The 20,522-nt window shown below is 39.4% G+C and overlaps 2 protein-coding genes across 3 annotated transcripts in view; one reads left to right on the forward strand and one right to left on the reverse strand.

Moving 5' to 3' along the window:
- Nucleotides 1-20,522, reverse strand: part of dnajc30b (DnaJ (Hsp40) homolog, subfamily C, member 30b) — a 354,582-nt gene that overhangs the window by 117,640 nt on the left and 216,420 nt on the right. The gene's annotated exons all lie outside the window — the stretch shown is intronic.
- Nucleotides 1,706-11,696, forward strand: wdr53 (WD repeat domain 53). 2 transcript variants are annotated; one of them, XM_079885022.1, is made up of 5 exons: nt 1,706-1,746; nt 5,412-5,894; nt 7,417-8,567; nt 8,609-11,432; nt 11,608-11,696. In XM_079885022.1, exons 1-3 carry the CDS (start codon nt 1,726-1,728, stop codon nt 7,972-7,974), a joined length of 1,062 nt encoding a protein of 353 aa, XP_079741148.1. In that variant the 5' UTR covers nt 1,706-1,725; the 3' UTR covers nt 7,975-8,567; nt 8,609-11,432; nt 11,608-11,696. The 2 variants fall into 2 exon arrangements, with proteins under 2 accessions (XP_079741148.1, XP_079741149.1); XM_079885023.1 differs by lacking the exon at nt 1,706-1,746 and adding an exon at nt 1,837-1,888.

Genomic DNA, 20,522 nt, shown 5'->3' on the forward strand with positions numbered 1-20,522 from the left:
AAAAGATAGTGTTTGACACATCACAAGTCTCCTTTCGTGCTGAACATGAAACAATAACAATACTATAAAATAGCTCCTATAATTAATAATAACAATATACTATAACTAATCTAACCTGATATAATGTAATATATAGCCCTAACACATATATGACACAATAACGACTAAACTTGCATAACGAGAATATTAAGGAGAAATTATTCACATATTAAGAAGAGGGAAAAAGAGAGAAAACAAAAAGAAGTATACGTGTAGTCCTTGTAGAGTTTCAAAACAAGTCTTGAAATGGCCGATATCGGGTTTCCTTTCAGACCTTTTACATTTGTGTCTGTAAAACTTACTAAGTAGGCCTAATGAGATTTAACATAAAAATATAACTCTTGTGTATATCTTTTTTGTCATAATAAATAATATAATCTCTTTCCTGTTAATTTTAATTCCACTTACATAATAAACATTCAACATCACTCCTCCAAAAGAATTTATACATTAAAAAAGATGTGAAGTAGTTTCCGCATCCATATTACAGAATACACTAGATCCGGAAAGATCAGATTTATCTTTGGTTTAGGAATTGGTTTGTTGGATAAATTCTATGTAGCCTATAGCTAATTTTGAAATACTTTGTTGTTAACACAGTATTTGTTAATGTCCAATTAATATTCTCAAAATGATTATTTCTATAGTATTTAGAACGGAATGTTGCAAGGCAATGAATCAAACATATAAACAAAAATATATATTATTGCATCTTTAATTTCAACAATATAATTTATTTCCCCCAAAATTATACATGTAATAATACAATAGATACAAATGTTTCAGATATAATGCTCTAAATTATTACAAAGCATCATAAGATATGAAGAACAATAAAGACGTAATATTCATAACAAAGATATTAAAGAACAATCGATTCACACATTAAGGAAAAAGAAAAAAAAGAAGAAAAGAAGACATAACGGAAAGAGGTATACGTGTATAATAAAAAAAGAAGAAGAGTAATTTAGTTATTTGTGGATGTCCTTATATGGTTGCTTTGCGGTTTGAAAGTCCTTGCAATGTTTCCTTGCAATCTTCATGTCAGCCTTACAATGGTAGATGTTGGGTATCCTTTCAGACCGTTTACATTTGTGTATATAAAACTTACCAAGTGATATAATAAGATTTGACATAAAAACGTGACTCTTGTCTAAATCTTTTTTTTTTTTTTTCATAATAATAAAAAATGTGAATTTTAATTCCACTTAACATATTAAATAAATATTCCACATCAATCCAAAATAATTTAACATGCATACATTCAAAGAAAAGATGAAAAATAGTTTCAGTATCCTTTTTACAAAATACACAGGGTTCAGAAAGGTAATTTTTATATGTTTGTTGGATAAATGTTATGTACAATTTTAAAGTATATTTCATAAACACTATTATGGATACAGTATTTGTTATAAGTCCAAATCAATCTCCAATTAATATTTCCAAAAAGGTCATATTATGTACAATATCAAATGTTACGAGGCGCATGACATGCGACGTCATCAGCAGGCGACACGTGACGTACGCCCTCGCGACGTCATCAGCAGGCGACACGTGACATAACGCGCACCTGAAAATTGCTCAGGAGCGACTGCAATTCATAAGGTCTGTGAAGATTATTAATCGATGTTTGTATGGAGCAAAAAGAAAATAAATATAATAACGATTAACAGGAATATAAGAGCAATGTCTGTTGAATTTTACAATGTATGTTTGACTTCTGTAAGTTAAGGGGATGAACGGCAGAACTCATGCATTTATCCTCATGCCTTATTTAAATCACAGCCTTTTGTGTTTCTCATAAGGGTTGTTTGACAGATACTTGGCCAAGGTGCAAAACACCTCTAGAGTGAGTAGTAACACTGTTAGGTAAAACTGGATGGGAATGAACTCTGTTCAACTCGTGCTGTAGTAGTCAGTCGTTCACAATCTGTCCTGAATCTGTCCTGATGTCGAGGTTCCTCTGACTTCTGTCCTGAAGAGTGAAGAATGATTCGATCACTTACGAGATTTGTTTAAAAGCAGATTCGTTTGCAAACAAAAAATCACCAGAGACAATCTCAGTTTCAGTGTGAGTCTTGGGTTGATGGGTTAGTTCTCGCTGAAATCATCGTCGAGTAATCGTTGTTTAACTCACGCTGGCCGATAACCGATTAATCAACCGATAGTTTTAAAATGCATACTCAATAAAAATACATAAAATAGTGCTGAACTTTATTACAAACATGTAAAACTGCTGGGCCATCATACTGTAGGCTACTTTTTTTAAATATTAGTATTAATATATTAATTATACCTTAATATCATTCATGTTACCACGTTCATAGTGCAAGAGAAACAACATTAAAATGTAAAAAGTGACATTAGTCACACGTGTATATTCTTACATATTGTTAAACTTTCATTTTAGAATACTTGATTATCTAATCAAAATATGTATTATAGTAACGATAAAAAAAGAACTGAAATTGAATGCGTTTCTGATTTGTTTATATGTTTCTGTCGGCTGCTGTATCGACGATAGTTTTCTTTCTCACGGCTCTAGTTTTAAATATGCAACTTCACTGCTTATCGAATACATAAAAGTGTGTTTTTTGCCGATAATCGAGTAATCTACAAAACGGGTCAGCCGGTGAGCCTCTAGTGTAAATTAGAGGGTGACACGGGCAGTGGCGGAGCCAGGATTTTTTCATAGGGGTGGCCAGGCAAGGGCCAGCAACCAGTCTGGGGTGGCACAGAAATCTTAATTATTTTATCATAAAAAATAATTTGACTATAATGTATTGGACTGTTTTAGTGCCTACACAACTGAATAAAGTTATTTTGTACTTAATTGTAATTGAGATAGTAGTGAATTAGGAATCATGGAATACATGAGTGATTTTTTTATTTTTTATTACCCACCACCTCATGTTAAAATTAATTAAATAGTAATAAAAGGGCACACACTATAGCTAAAGTTCAACTTGCTCAGTTAGCTTGGTTCTGGTTCTCAAAATCTCTAATAGCTTGTTCTACATTGTTGCATCTTCATGGATGAGATAACATGCAGATAATACTGTAGTCCAAATATTATTCAACCTTCAATACGTTTTATATAATCAATGAACTCTTCAACCAATTCTGAGTTTGTCAAAAAAAGTTTAACTTTCTATATTAGTTGTCAAAATAAATAATTGCAACAGTTCTATCATACCTAAATTAAAAAGGAAAACAAAAGTTCTCTTTTGAATCCCCATGTGCAAGAATGTGAACAAGGCGGAAGTCAACAGCACATAATGTAAAATGTTATGTTTTTCATAATGTAATGTTGCCAGAATGTAAAATTAAGTTATTTTATGGATTTAAAAATTATCCATTTTTGTTTGTCCTTTACAAATTAACGCAAAATGAATGCCTATCGCACAGTGCTCACATTTATTTGGACATTAAAACATTACATATCCATTTGTGCCTTATATTGTGATCTCATATAGCAGAATATTTTAATCCAGACACATGTGACACATGTATAACAAATACATGCATGCAGTTTTGACCGCTTTAATCGCCGTTTTGATTCTTACATGAGTTAATTGACGACAGAACTACGGCTACAGCGCGCCGTATTTGCGCGTGATGTGCGTAAGCACAGTACAACTTTCAGCCGTATGACAGGAAAGTTCGTTAGTTTTACTGACATTTGGCCTGACAACATCTCATCTTACCGAAGATAGCCAACTGAATAAGGACAACGCGCTTTTCTCAGCATCTGACAGAAGTGTCACAAGCTTTCACACACATTTTCTAAAATAAAAGTAGCATCAGAAAAAAAGAGAATTACGTTTGCTGTTGACTGCACACTATTCGACTTACTCAAAACGGTCTTGCAACCCACCAGTTGAGAAAGACTGACTCTATATTTACTATATCACTGTCTGATGTTCTGCTGAAGCTCATTCGGCACTTGCACATTTCCGCACTCGTTTGGCTTGCGCCTGGCGCTGAGGTGAAGTTGGAGTGTGCGTCTGAAAAGTCTCACGTTTTTTGTGGTCTTAAAGAGACGGTTCAGCGTTTTAAAAAACGCGATTTTTGTCAATAAAAAAAGGGACAGAAACAGCAGTTGTGAGAGGGGTGGCCAAAGGGGTGGCCAAGCTTAGACCAAGGGTGGCCACGGCCACCCCTGGCCACCCCCTAGCTCCGCCCCTGGACACGGGAGTGGATTTTCAAACCTCTCCCGTCCCACTCCCACAAAAGAAATCCTGTCCCGTCCCAATCCCACGAATCCCACGAAAAAACATCCAATCCCATCCCAATCCCGGAAGAATGACTCCTATTCCCTCCCACTCCCGTGTTGTGTTTTTTGACCGGAATCTGTCAGTTACAGTAAAAAAAAATACAGTACAGATAACAGCATAGCACAGTTTATGTTACTTTATTGACCTGAAAGCCAGTTTAAACAATGCACATTAAACACTGTAATTTTCCTGTAAATCATCCATGCAAACACACACACAGGCACACACGTATTATTTCAATTCAATTATTGTGATTTGATTTAATATTGACTCATTTGGATAAAGTAGGCTACACAAGATAGGCGTTATTTTTTCTCAAGAAAAAAACAACTCACCTAATGCTGTAAACATACAGAGCGCCCTTTCAGCTGGCAGTAGGCTATTATTTAAGGTTAAAAATAACTAAAATTAAATATAATGCGTTTTTTTTAATTATTATAATAACTTTATTTAATGATATAAGTAATAATATAATAAATATGTAATATAGAACACATATTTAGCAAAATACTCTTTATAGCTATTTTTTTTTCTTGCCAACTACGTGCTATAGCCTATATTATGTTCATTAAATGGCTTTCCTGAGGTAAATGTGACATAATTGTTCTCCAGCTATGTTATTGACCTCTTCACGCTGATGAAAAACACTGATTGATCGATATTATGTATGAGGAATATACATTTCGGGTAAGTTGTACTGCATCTTTCAGTGTTCATTCGTGTTTATTTACTTTTAGCTAGTAGAGATGATCGGTTCACGTGCGCTTGGGATCTGTCACGTAACATTTACAAGCGCCAAAACGGTATTTATTTAAAGCAAACAGGAGAGCATAAAGAGACAGGGCACATCGAATTTAGTTAAAAATGTAAATATAGAGTTTATTTATAGAAACTGTATATTTGTGTATAAAGTTGGGTATCATAGTTTTTTACGATTCCCGGTCCCGCCCACTCCCGCTGACATTTTTTCCCGTCCCAATCCCGTGATTAATAGTGATTTTGTTTCCCATCCCGCGGGATTCCCGAAAAAATGTCAGCCTCTAGTGTAAATGCTGTCAGATTGTGAGCTCTGTACTCTTGTGTGTGTGTGTGCAGGTCAGGATGTCCCGCGTGTGGACGGGCGGTCACTCCTCCCCGGTGTTGTGCGCCGCCGTCTCCCGTGAGGCGATGGTGGCGACCGGAGCCGAGGCAGGAGAGCTGACCCTGTGGAGCCCCGCCGGCTCTCCGCTCTCCTCGCTGCACCTGAGCGATGACGTCACGGGCCTGTGCTTCTCCCCGGCCGACCCCTCGCTCCTGTCCGCCTGCCACGGCCGGGCCGTGACCCTGCTGGACCTCAGGAGCCTGAAGACGCCGCTGGCGGAGCTGAGGGACGTGGCCGAGGACGAGATCAACGGTGTGTGTGTGGACGAGAGCGGGCGGACGCTCGCCGCGGGCGACGACACCGGAGCCGTGACCCTCGTGGATCTGCAGCTGATGAAGGCCACCGGGACCCTGCGCACACACACCAACATCTGCTCCTCCGTGGCCTTCAGACCGCGCCGGCCTCAGAGTCTGGTGTCTGCGGGACTCGACATGCAGGTACGACGACACCCGGGGTTTCTGGAGCGCTCGCTGAGAGGTCTGTGTTACAGGCGCTGGGAAAGTGGGACACGATGACGAGATCATCCTGTTTTTAAAAAAATAGCATCTAATGGGTGATATAAAGCCAATAGCCTGTATGTGACCCTGGACCACAAAACCAGTCACATGGGTCAATTATATGAAATTAAGATGTATACATCACCTGAAAGCTGAATAAATAAGCTTTCCATTGCTGTATGGTTTGTTAGGATATGACAATATTTGGCCGAGATACAACTATTGTAAATCTGGAATCTGAGGGTGTGAAAAAATCTAAATATTGAGAGAATCTCCTTTAAAGTTGTTCATTTATGTTGGCGATTGTGCATTCACTCTTTGTGCATTCACCGCATTCACTCACAAAAATAAATGTTTTATATATTTACGGTAGGAAATTTACAAAATATCTTCATGGAACATGATCTTTACTTAATATCCTAATTATTTTTGGCATAAAAGAAAAATGGATAATTTTGACCCATACAATGTATTGTTGGCTATTGTTACACATATACCCGTGCGACTCGAGACTGGTTTTGTGATCCAGGGTCACATGTGATATCTCACTACTTAGTAAATAACACAATAAATTGTATATTTATTTTACACGGTTACTAAATTAGAAATAATTAATTGGAAAATATATCAATAGCCAACGCAAAAAAATAATTTGAAAAAACAGATCAGTAGAAACTTCTTGATTCTATAATCCTCTATTTTCACAGGTAAAGAAATAGTTCAAACTTGAATAAAAAGGAAGTGAAGTGTTTACACGAAAATATATAATTTTTTGATGTGATATGTCACAGTTTACTTTATTTTGCTCTCCTCACTTACATGAACTATAGTGTCCTGCACCCACTAGTAAAAAAAAATATCAAAAATGATATCTGGTGTCTGAATAATTTTTGGTTTGACTGTAGGTAGACCTGCATGTAAACTGATGAGTTTGACTGGTGTCCTTCAGAAATCATTCTAATATGATAATTTGATGCTCAAAAAACATTTATGATTATTATCAATGCTGAAAACATTTATTTATGTTTTTTTTCAGGATTCTTTGATGAATGGAAAGTTCAAAAGAACAGCATTTATCTGAAATTAGAAGCATTTGTAACATTAAACACTACCGTTCAAAAGTTTGGGGTCCGTAAGATTTTTTACTGTATTTTTTGGGGGAAAGAAATAAAAGAACTCAATACTTTTATTCATCAAGGATTAATTCAGTTATTATTATTACAGACGTCCTGTGGTAAATTACATTACTCCATCCACCCTTGTATAATTTGTCAGAGTTTACTTTATTTTGCTCTCCTCACTTACATAAATGAACTATAGTTTCCTTCACCCACTAGTAAAGAAATATTTAAATGATATCTGGTGTCTGAATCATTTTTGCTTTGACTGCAGGTAGACCTGCATGTATGATAGCGTGACAGTAAAGACATGTAAGTGTGACGTGTGTGTGTGTCGCCCGCAGGTGTGTCTGTGGACCCTCCCGAAGCCCCGTCCCGTCTGGAGCGTCAGTCTGCAGGACACACAGCAGGAGCACACGGGGCAGGTGTTCAACCCTCCTCTGGCTCACTGCGTGTGTGTGTCTTCCTGCGGGGACGTGTGTGTGTGCGCGGCGGAGGACGGCGGGCTGCATCTGCTGCGTGCGTGTGCCGACGGCCGGCTCCGGGAGCGCGGGATGATCCCGGCACACAGTCAGGGGGCGTCGCAGGCTCACTTCATCAGCTTCCTCTCACACCCCTACTGGCTCGCCAGCGGGGGCAACGACGGGCTCGTGGCGCTCTGGGACCTCAGCCAACACCCTCTGGTGGACCACAGCAAGAAGAAGAAGAAGAGGAGGAAGAAGAGAGGCCAGAACCCGCAGGACGAGGAGGAGGCCTGTAGCTCAGAGACGAGACCCAGGCTGTGTTTCCAGCACGCGGAGAAGGTGAACTGGGTCTGTCCCGCTGTACTGGAGGGGAAGCCCAGTCTACTGGTGACCGACCAGACCAGCTGCCCAACAGTGTACTCGCTCGAGCAACTATAATACAGCTGAGGGATCATTCACATGTATTAAACTTGTGGAAACTTCATGCAAGATCTGCAGTGTAAATGATGCTTTCTCAGGCGTTTGTGGCTCATCTGTTGATCTGATGTGGGTGTTTTCCAGTCCCTTTTCAGATGGGATTAGTTTAACATGGAGAGGTGGGGTAGAGTAATTATTACCAGAGCTTCTCGGTGATTTTAGTCCCGTCTGAATGTGCATCTCAGTGATCATCACGGTCAATGTCAGTAAAGATTACGGCGACTTCCACCTTCAGTAAAAAGGTCCTGAAAAATGACCTCAGGTGATACTAATCCCGTGCGAATAGACCCGCTGTAAATATGTACGTAAATAATCTGTCAATCTCCTGTTTAAAAGTAGTTTTCCGTGTTTTTTTCAAGTATGGAGACGCTTGATGAAGCATTCAGTCGTGTTCTAGACGCTGGGACGAGTCTGTGGCAAAACTCAAGTGTTCTCCACACAACATTCAGAGCAAAAAGAAGATCGAAAACACTTGTTTGAGGCACGACACTTATTTTAGCATTAGGTAAGTGCCTATTACCAACAGAACCCACTCCGAAGTTAATTAATACATTGTTCGACTGGACCTAACTGTTATATATATATATATATATAGGTTATATTTGTTTTGCGCACATGATATCAGGAAGGCAGAGGTGGGTAGAGTATCCAAAAACTGTACTCAAATACAAGTACTTGTAGAAATATTTACTCAAAGTAAAAGTAACTAGAACGCATTTCCGGAGGAACTGCGAAGTGTGCTTGCTCGGGTGCGGTTCACTAACATTAGCAGGTAGTGTAATAAGGGTGCGTTGAAGTTTGCTTGATCTGAGAATTTCAACAATAGTACTTTTTTCAAGATTGTATAAAAACGTGAAAAGTTATGTGCATTAAAGGTGCATTCCACCCATTTGAACATTGTTTTTTATTTAAAGTGGGTCATATATGTAGTCGAAATGTAAAATAAATTTTGAATTTGGTGCCTTCGTGACCGAGGAAAGACAAAAAATAACTTCAGGACGCATTTGTATGAAAGACAACAACTCCCACAATGCACCACATTGCACAGCTCCGCATGCCACTCCCACTAATCCAGAACAGCGCATATCTGCCTATAAGAGAAATCACTCTTCCGTCTACAAGGCTAGCTACCACCAGAGCTTGAAATTCATTTCACATTCACACAAAATGTCTAGTTAGTTGGTGAACTCATTAGTGCATTACTCCTCGTTTGTATTTCTTTCGAAAAGGTGAATTATTGCATGGTACCTGGATGTTCAGTCAGAACATATGCGGTGCGAAACTAGGATAGTTCTCAACACAAACGTCCGTGTCCTCGTCTGATTCAGAGATTTCATCCAGGAGAAATTGTCATCGTTGAAATTATTTGCCGCAGACGGACTCTATCTCTGTGGCAGGTCTTCTGCCTCGGCTGCTCTTCGCTATAATGCGGCTTGTAAAGGTAGCCACAAACACCTGATTCAAGCATCAGACTTCCGAAATCCTCTTCTTCTATATCATATTGAGCACTCTCCTCCGCTATTGTCATTACTTTACATCTGTCTCCACAGCGCCTGTTAGCTTAGCTTCAAACAAGATGGAGGATATTGCTTTCAGTTTCAGAGAGTAAAGTCCCACCCACTGATCTGTAATAGGTCTGTAGCGTGAGCGGGTCCCGCCCCCTGGGAAAGATGAGGAACTAGTGCTTGTAGTCTCAACAGAAATCCCCCCCCTCTTACACTTCCTCCTACAATGACGCAAAATTACGATTTTTGCGTCATTGTAGGAGGAAGTGTAAAAGGTAAATAACGGATTTCTCCCGTCTCAGGGGAAAATGAGAGAGTGTTGCACGACCATTCAATAGTATGACTGGGTTTCTAACAATGCAAAGCTTAATGCAAATGGGTGGAGTGTCCATTTAAGAGACATGTCTGCAATGTAGACTAGTGCCAATGGCATTGTTTATGTGGCTTGGTTGTTGGTTTTGAAATATTTGGTTATGAATATACAGCAGAGAGTGGGAGTGTTTTGGGTGATGAAATAGTAGCCTATTGAAAAGAAGTTGACAGTCTTCATTTACTGTATCCAATAAGCAAATACAAAACTCACCCAGCTGTTCTGTGGTTGAGTGTTACCTTTGATTAGGAACAAATTTACTATCTCAAATTAAGGTCTACCGTAATTAGCGATGCTTTGATTGCTGCTGTCAAGATGGTTGTCATCACCTACACAGAAACGCTGATTTTTATAGCCTACCGTCAGTCCTCATATTATAATTAAATGAAAAACGCTATCAGTTTCACTATTAGCTTACTCTAGCGATGCAATCGCAACAACATGGATAACGCCGTTTGGCCTTGCCTAACTTTATATGACATATGCGCCATATGCTAGAGTTACACATCCCGCTGCCATTTCAGGGCTTGAGTTTCGGTGCGGGAATGTGGGGATTGCGCATAATTTAAACCATTCCTGCAAGGTTAGCTTTTATAGTGCGAGAAATTCCCGCACAAATATATTCGCTTCATCTCAGAGCAAATTATTAAAAAATAAATTCACAGATGTGAGAAAAAAGATGTCAAACTGTCTTTTATTTTCCTCAATCAGTGCTGGACCGGCATTTTCTGTCTTCCGCTGAGCCCTGGCCGTAGACAGATCATATGTTTCACGCTGTCAATGCAGTGGTCTGCGTTGCGCTGATCTTATTCACACTATCGAGTGTAGGTGCAGCATTCTAACATTGAGTCATAATGAGCTGTTTGTGATGAAATTATCCGCTTCCAAATTATGTCATTTTAATCACGAAATTGAAACATTAAAAAACAATTTGCTCTTTATGGTGTGCGAGTGATAGAGCTCGGCAGCAACGAACCATCAGCTTGCAGCGTAACAACTGTGGTGGATTTTAATTAATCAACTTTAATTAATTAACTAACATTTGTTTTTCTTGCAGGAATAACATTCATATGCTTTTAATGTGTCCAAACTCTTTGAGGAAAAACTTGTGACTGACTGTATGTGTATAAATACAGAAAGGGGAACTGAAACTAGACATGACTAGTTCGCAAAAACCTTGTGATAAGTAATCAGAGTTTGCTTATGCCAGTGACAGAGGGAAAAGGTTGGGGCTTTTGAACCAATTGAACCAATCATATTGAAGGTGACATGTTAGTCTTATTTGTTTTCTTGATTCTATAAAAACTGTTGTATATGTGTTTTTCGGTGGGATTCTCAATGGAATTTGTCTGAGATCCTCCGGCCTTGCTTCTTGGGAGAGATTCCCTGAGAACTGCTCGGGAAGATCTCCTGGCCGTGATTAAAGCATTTAAAGGACAATTGCAGGTCTGTTTGTCAATTTATTCCTGCGCAGGAAGCTAGTTTAGGGAAGCAAGTTAGTTAGAAACTCGGCCAGTTGTCGACTGAAGACGCAAGAGCAGAGAGTTAAGGTATTGGTGTCGAGAGCAGACGCCAGAGAGTTAAGGTATTGGTGTCGAGAGCAGATGCCAGAGAGTTAAGGTATTGGTGTCGAGAGCAGACGCCAGAGAGTTTAAGGTATTGGTGTCGAGAGCAGACGCCAGAGAGTTAAGGTATTGGTGTCGAGAGCAGACGCCAGAGAGTTTAAGGTATTGGTGTCGAGTGCAGACGCCAGAGATATTAAGATCAGGTGGGTGTCGAGTGCAGACGCCCCAGATAGTTAGGTTTAGGGAAAACGAGTCAGAATAGCAGGTGATCTATAGAGTGGGGACGTCAGGAACGAGACCCAAAAGATAGAGCCAGGTAGTCAGTTACAGGTGATCTATAGAGTGGGGACGTTGAGGACGAGACCCAAAAGATAGAGCCAGGTAATTAGGTTTGAGAGAAAAAAATCCACGACACATTGAATGCTCGGCCGAACAGCTGATCATAGCTGTACAGGGTGCCTTATTATTTTTCATCTCCATAAATATATCTAGTAGTAAAGCTAATGCAAGGGCTAGAAATCAATTAATCTTTTGCTGATACGTCCTTGTCATCATGGAGAGTTCATGGTTGCATAGCAACGACAGACGCCACGGGAGAGCAAGCGCTTGTGGAAAGGAGACAGCGGCGCGCTCGCGCTTGTTTTTACACATCTAATGTGCGTTCCATTCGACAGGGTCCATATGCAGTGTTCACTGCTCCCCTACTCCCTGAGCACGGTGTATCAGTTGAAGTGGACTTCACTGACAATAACCGCTCATTTGAAACGCCCTGCAAACGTCATCAAAGAAAGTCAACGACGGGGTCGTGCAAATTATGATATAACATAAATATATAGGACATTCATATTTTAATTTTTATTATTATATTATATATTTACAATTATATTTCACTATTTTACAACTACCTAAAATAAAATCACTTTACTTCACAAACTAGCTAAGCTGGCTGCAAGTCCACTTCGCAGTCCACTTACGGTCAAATGGAACGCACATCTAGAGCGACGTTTTTGATTGTTTGAGCATGTGACTGCACGTTTCTCCTTTTTTTCTATTGTTATGCGCAGCATATTTCCCGCGCACACAAACACAGCCACAGACAATTAATTGTTTGTTCGGTTAGCGAAGAACAGCATGATGTATTTTGTATAAAGTTTTTTTTTTTTTTTTTTTTTTTGTTAACTGTTTTGAGAACTGGAAATGCACAATTCATGCATACAAATCTGTAGATATTAATAAATGAAGATGATTAAATTAGACCGATGCATCAAAAGTTATTCTCCCCCCTCCCATAATCTTTAGACCCCCCCCCCCCCCCCCCCATGTGACCCATGTAAGCGGGGAATTCCCTCCCAGTTTAAAAAAACGAAATTCAGGCCCTGCATTTATTAAGACAAACCTAGTAAAAATGAATGCAGTATACACTGACTTGGCAACTCTGTGAAATTTAATACAACAGTGCCACCTACTGTCTAAATGCATTAACATTAAAAGTGTGAGGTGAAACTCTTTTGCATAGACATTAGGGCTGTGTATTGGCAAGAATCTGGCGATACGATACGTATCACGATACATGGGTCACGATTCAATATATTGCAATATATTTCAATACTGTGCATAAGGTGATATATTGAGATTTTTTTTAAGTAAAATATATTAAAAATATTTTAAAAAAGACATGATGTGCATAAAAGTCAAAGAAGTTTACTTTAGGTAAACAATTCAGTACACAGAAAATCAAACTGCCAGTTTGGGATTGTGGTTCACAGGTTCTTAGTGAGCAAATGTTTATATGCTCAAGTAGGCCATAATAAAAGAAAATAGGTACATAGCCCCATCACAATACAAAACAACAACGTGAACTGGACGAAAATGAATGAAAGTGGATGAAAGTGAACAAAATGAACGTGTCATATATTGAAATCAAGTTTTATGTGATAAAAGATTTTAAAAGAACTGGACGCGCGAATGAGGCGAACCGCGCCGCGCTAAACGCCTCGTGCCGCAGGACCTCCAGAAACACGTAAACGCGTCTTTGCATTGACTTAACATTGATATCACTCGCACCAGATGCTCTATTCGCGTTTGGTGTGAACGATGCACGCGATTACATTTAGAAATAGACAAGCTTTGTTTCCAAATGCATCAAGCAAAGATATCCTTTCAATTGTATAAACTTTTATAAAACCAGCCAATATAATCACAATAAACACATCCAAAATGAAATATTTAACATATAACAACTGCACAACGTCTAATTTGTAAACAAAATGATTTACGCACTAAATCCAGCATAAACTCCGGCACAATTTGCATATGTTTAAACTCTCAAGACAGACTGCGTTTTTCGCTTGATATTTGTATAAAGGAACTGCCCAACTTTTTGACGCTCTCGGTCGCTCTCAACGCTTTCTCCGGTCCGCTGTCAAAAATGTCCAGTGGACACGCACCGTTATAGGCGAGCCTGGCGAGGACACTAGTGGTGCGTCTCAGCATAGCTATCTAGTGGTAGGGATTTAAACAACATAAACGTGAACCACTGTCTTACGGTCTTACCATGAATATTTTTGGACGTAAAAAAAAAAAATTTGATATTGCGTTTTTGAAAATCGATACAGTATTGCAAAATAAAATATCGCGATACTCAAGTGTATCGATTTTTTTCTTACACCCCTAATAGACATAAGTAAATGGGTTTGTCAATTAGCCTGAAATAAAAAAAAAAAAAAAAAAAAAAAAAAAACAGTTCTTGTGCATCCTCACATTGGAGTCCCGAGTTCATGTACAAAGTTTGGTTTCGATACGTGACAGCGTTCCTGAAATATGAACTGCTTCCTGTTTTGGCGACTACGCCGCCGATTTCGTTTGGCTGTGACGGGCAAACGCTTCTGAAAATCAAAAATCCTTCTAGTAACTTTGTGAGGCTTGGTCCAAGGATCATGTACGTCCAGTTTTGTGAAGTTCGGACCAAATTTGTGACCTGTGAAAATTTAGTTTAGCTTTCTGTTCAATCCAATATGGCGGACGAACGACATGGACTCGTGATGTCATCTTCGCGAGCAACTTACACCGGTACTGACCGGACGTTTTAAAGTTGGAAAGGTGTCTCTGTCTCAAAGGGCCTAGGCGCAGGATCTGGCCAAAATTTATCTCCCGGGAATAATAAGAAGAAGAAGAAAACTTAAGAAGAACAATAATACCCCTTTTCCACCAAGGCAGAGCTGGTGCTGGTTCGGAGCCAGAGCCTAGTTTCAAATCGGTTCTTTGTTTTTCCACCGCCAAAGCACCAGCTCCGAACCAGTAAAACTGGTTCTTAAGTAGCACCAAATCATTGCAGGGTCTAGAACGGAGCCAAGAAAGAACCGCTTGCGTCAGGGGCTGGGGGCGGGGTTACCGTGACCAACAAGATGAATAGAAACTTGTGACCGCCATTTTTAAATAGCAGCTAGTCGAGCTAATAGCAGCTCGATTATAATATCCGTCTATGTAAGTTACGGCGAGCTGCACGAACGCGTTGGATTCCAATGTATTTTTGCAAACCCATGAGCATCCATAGTATTGCAACGTCCGTTATTGTTGATGGCTTGTTCGAGATGCATCGGAGCGGCGAGGACCGATCGGAGCTGCGGGAGTGTTTGGAGAGCATACGACTCCTTGTGCGTTTAGATCGCTATCGCAGTGCTTTGATGTCATGCGGCGATCGATCTGCGAGAAGCCGATGCATCTCGAACAAGCCTGGCGTGTTTGTGTTTGGCGCTACCGCACTAGCGGTTGCTGGGCAACATGAGACGTATACAGTGACGTAAGATCTGGCTCTGTTGTGGCTCTCTAGCCGGTGGAAAGGCAAACCGGTTCTTAGTAAGCTCGTCAGTCGAACCAACTCTGAACCAGCTTTGGCTCTGGCTCTGAACCAGCACCCGGTTCTTGTTGGTGGAAAAGGGGTATAAGTGTGCTGCTTTCAGCAAGCACACTTAATTATACATTTATTAACAGCCCAGCAAGCAATAAAGTTCTTTGGCGTATGCCCCGTCCGTAGCTCGCAATCTGAGGGTCTGGACTCTGCATATTCTGCTTGAAGACAAAGGCAGGGGCGCAGCCCACCCCCTATGAGGTATGGGAAGGGACCATCCTGGTGGTGGTGGTGGTGGGGAGGATTAGGGGAGGTGGTGGTATTAGAATGTGATTGGATAGGTGAGAAGGTAAAGTGACTTAACAATTGAGTCTTCCCGGCAGAACTTATGCTAAAGCTTTCATTTCTTACACCAGTAAAATCGTAACACATATCTTATAATCCAAATAAGCTACCCTACTGTTCATGTCCCCTATTATTAAAGAATTTTAATGCTGTTAAAGTGAATCAAGTCTCCCTGCAGTGAAAGTGAAAGTGATTGTACACAGTGCTCTGTCTGACAGAAACAGCCCTGATTTACAAGAAGAGGGTTTTGTTATTTCCTCTCAGGCAGTATTGAATATGTGAATATGTGCCTCTAATGCTGTTGTGCCCATAACATCCGGTAAAGTGGAACAATACTTTCTGCTGTGTAAAGTGAACAGGGTTTCCGCGGGGTCTTAAAAAGTCTAAAATTCTGAACTTTAAATTTAAGGCCTTAAAAAGTCTTAAAAATGGCCAGATTTTCATCCTATGTCTTAAATTTCATTTAGTCAGGTCTAAAAAAGTGTTTACCCTCGTTCATTTCCAGAAACGCTGGCCGCAGAAAGTTATTACAAAGTAGCAACAAAAAAATATGGAGATGTAGCCTATAAAGCGGAGCATGTGACTGCACGTTTCTCCTTGTTTTCTATTGTTATGCGCAGCATATTTCCCGCGCACACAAACACAGCCACAGACAATGAATTGTTTGTTCGGTTAGCGAAGAACAGCATGATGTATTTTGTATAAAGTTTTTTTTTTTTTTTTTTTTGTTAACTGTTTTGAGAACTGGAAATGCACAATTCATGCATACAAATCTGTAGATATTAAAGGGATAGTTCACTTTGAAATTAATTTTTGATATGTTTTAGCTTACCTCAAAGGCATCCAAGATGTAGGTGTCTTTTTTTCAGCAGTAGTTTCAATTTTGATATTTTTAGGTCAAACCGTTCTTGTCTGTCAGTCATATAATGCAAGTCTATGGTCACTGTCTCAAAACACAAGCACAAAGTCCAAATTAAACAATTCCCCATCGGCCAAGTTAAACAATTCCCCATCGTAAGTACACATTGATGGCCTAAGACACGAAACGAGCGGTTTGTGTGAGAAAACGAACAGTATTTATATAGTTTTTGTCCTCTTGTAAACACACACACCCAAATGATCAGAGGACGCGGGTGCTTCGGTCTGCGCAAGCGCCGGAAAGCGCCAGAAAAGGTCAGAGGGCGCGGGCGCTTCGATCTGCGCAAGCGCTGGAAAGCGCCGGAAATTATCTCTCGCGCGTGTACGTCACTCATTGTTTACACAGAGATTTCGGAAGCTTTCACTGTGAAGATCTAAACAGATTTAGACGTAAAGGAAATGGCAATGGAAGACGATTTCGATATATCAACAGACAACGTTGAATTTTTTACACAACCATATTTATTTGAACCAGAGTACACCGATCAAGAACTCAGAGCGATAGAGGAAGCATCCGCTGCAGCAGCACGTCAAGCCCCAGAGAGACAGAGATCTCTGCAAAATTGGTGGTGTTCTTGTAGCAAGTGTTGTGAGATGCCAACAGAAGTAGAGAGCATATGTTGTCACGAATGGAACATAGCAATGCCACAGCTACAGCTACAGCTACAAGACGACGACGAGGACATTGACAGTACCCCGTCATACACCTGCCTGACTGAAGATCCCGAGTTTTCTCCGCTGTTGTGCTGCAGCGTTTTGCACGTTGTGTTTAGTTTGCCACGTATAAACTGGAGGCGACGTCCAAGGCCAGAGGGACCCAATGGCACGCTGTCAATAGAGTGAGTATTGTGTTGTATTTTTACTATTATCGTAACGATTATAAGGGTGCATTATAAACCAATTAATTAATTACAATTACTGCATTATATTTCAGACAGTGCAGATTGGTGGCGTATCGTGTGGTTTTGGAGTGGATGCTGAAGGGGGAACATCTGGGCAGAAGAAACAGAAAAGTTTTACCCTCTTGTGTGGTGAAAGCCATTCGTGATAAATATCCATCCCCCTCCGGACGTTATGTTGGCTTCACAGAGGCAGACAATGCATTTGCAATGTTGTAGAAACTTGTATTGTACTGTTATAATTTGTTTACAACATTCTATATATTTTTAAATAACTGTTCACTTATAATATAAGCTTTTTCCCTATTTTAAAGGAATTTATCATTGATATATGTGCATTCTGGACTTTCTGAAAGTGCTGCTTGTTGTCATTATACTGTAAAGTGAAGTTTTCTTTTAATTTCTAAAATAAAAACAAATTGCAACTACATTTGCATTGTAATTGGCGTCAATAAACAATCTGTATTTATAATATCTTCATATTTATATATAGATATTTAGAATAAAAAGTAATGACACTTTACATAAAAGCAAGGATTGTAAGTTTAATTTTCTTTAGCTGCACATTCACAAATGAACAATATTTTTCAGCAATAAGGGAATCAAACAAAAATATAGTTGCAAATCAAAGAGAAAATTTAAATAAAGGCCTAATAAATACAAGAAAAAGGACAACAAAAGTGGTGTAATTTTCAATAGATAACCTACAAAAAAAATCCTCAATTAAACAATTTACCTTGTACAATTTTAGGTAAATACACATCATTCAGTCACTGAACAGACAAATCGACGCTATTGTACAAGGCAACATCAATGATCACACATACACACCACTAAAGAAAACCACCATGGAATATGTAATGTATTACCATTACTTTGTAAAGACAACTTACACTGTTGTCAGTCTGTAAAAACTAATTTGAGAATCGTGACAAATGCTTTGAAACTGTGTCTTCCTTAGACGGTTTTGTCTGTTGCGCTATGTTCTTTGGGACAGGTTGTATTTCCAAATGTGAAGAAGAGTCCTTGTAAATAATACTGCTGTCCATGCGCCTCTGAAGTACGCGACGTACGAGTTCTACTCTGAAATTTTGAGTTGGGGACTCATAAAGCTTTCTGGCCACCCACTGTTTAGAGTGTTTTGGGAACACTACATTGAACCTGGGTGTACCTTAAAAGTGAATAAATTAATTAAATGAATACTAAATATTTTTAATACATTATAACATTATAGTCAGATATATATTGCAAATCAAACTTACCGGTTTCAGTTCTGGCCTGCTGTCTATGAACATTCTCGTTGTGGTCGAGCACTGCCAACTGGGTACGTGCAAGCATTGAAGTGTAATGGAAGTGTATTCTTTTGGGGCAGTACTTCAGGAGCAGTGAATGGAACACTTCCAGCTTACCTTTATTCAGAAAAAAAGTTATATAAATATTGTTGGTCTATACATGAACATACCTTGTACATATGTAAACTTACCAGTATGCTTGAAAAGTGCCATCTGCTTGAGGTCCTTCAGAAGACCCTTGTCTAAGACAAGGTTCTCTAAGGTAATGTATGCCCTGGAAGTTTTGTCGATCCATTTTTTTTTCCTTTGCTCCTCTGAGCTAAGCTCACTATGCATACATTTTTGTGGTTCTCCGTCTTCGATCCAGGAATGAACACCACACATGTGGTGCAGAAGTGACTTCCACCTTTTTATTAGCTCCTGACAAATTAAATATAAATATTTAAATGTGTTCTACAGTGTATTGTATTAAAACAAGATAAAGAAACACAATCAGGAGACTTACATCCGGGTCACCCCCACAAGATGAACATGTAAACCACAGATGATTGCCAATACTCTTAATCCATGGGTGAAGTGCTCTGTTGTCTTTGTATCTGGACAGTGAAGCCAGTTTCTTGATCATTCCTATAACGAAATAGAACATTGTTCATCCTCATCCAAAATGTTTCGTTCAACTTCACAGTCATTATCTGTATCTGACTTTTTTGTTCCAGTTGAATGCTGCGTTCTTATATCACTACATACCAGTATAAAAATGAACATAACAGATTGCATTAGGCATGGATTTCCAAAACATACCTTTTGCCACATGCCATACATCAAACTCGTGATGAATGTTTTGGTATTCTACGCGCATTATCTTGCGAATTGATGGGGATCTGTCTGTTGTCACCACACTTACTCCAATGTTGTCATCTAGGATTTTGTTGAGTGCTCTCCGGAAACCAGTTGACTCCATTGCTACAGAGCTTGATGATTCTGTAACCTGTAATAAAAATAAAAAGGTGGTTTATACTTGATAAAGTAATTATACAATAACCAAAACATATTTCACTATTGTCATGGACACATACTTGCACCAGTTCAAAGTGTACCACTTTGTCTGTGATGTCATCCATCAAGCTGTATGTGGTGTACTTTGCTGAATATCCAGGACTGTGTTGAGATATAAAAGAAATTCCACTGTCAAAGATAATTGTAGCTAAAAAACTGCATAACATCACATAAAAAAAATTATCACTAACATATAAAAGTACCTGTCTGATCTCCCATCTCCTGATAAATGAATTTCCTTTCTTTCTGTGCTTCCTACTTTCAAATTATCCAGTACGGCACTCTGTTGTTCTTTGAATACGTCATCAATTGCAGGTATGAGGTATGAAGATTGTATTGCATAAAAAGTTGTTTTGTGTGGTACCTGAAGGTTAAACACAGCAGCCCATTCAGAGATGTCTGCATATGTGGACCCCGTAAACACAGTGCTTGCTGAAACTAGAAGGTTGTTTGATGGCATTCCACGCACATCAGAACAAGATTTCCAGTGCCCTTTATGTCCTTGTTCACATTGCCAAATAACGCTGATTAGGCTCCCTACAGATGTGATATTTTTCCCAGAGATCAGTGCACCACAGTCTTGACATCTTTTAAATTGTTGCATCAAAGCTGATTCATTTACAATCCATTTACGTTCTTTCCATGTCTGTTCCTCCTCTTCATCTGTCGTAGTGGTTGTACTGGAGGTAGATGTGGAACTGTGTGGAACAAA

Source organism: Squalius cephalus, assembly GCF_949319135.1.
Source record: "Squalius cephalus genome assembly, chromosome: 11".
In the NCBI taxonomy this organism is placed as follows: Eukaryota; Metazoa; Chordata; class Actinopteri; order Cypriniformes; family Leuciscidae; genus Squalius; species Squalius cephalus.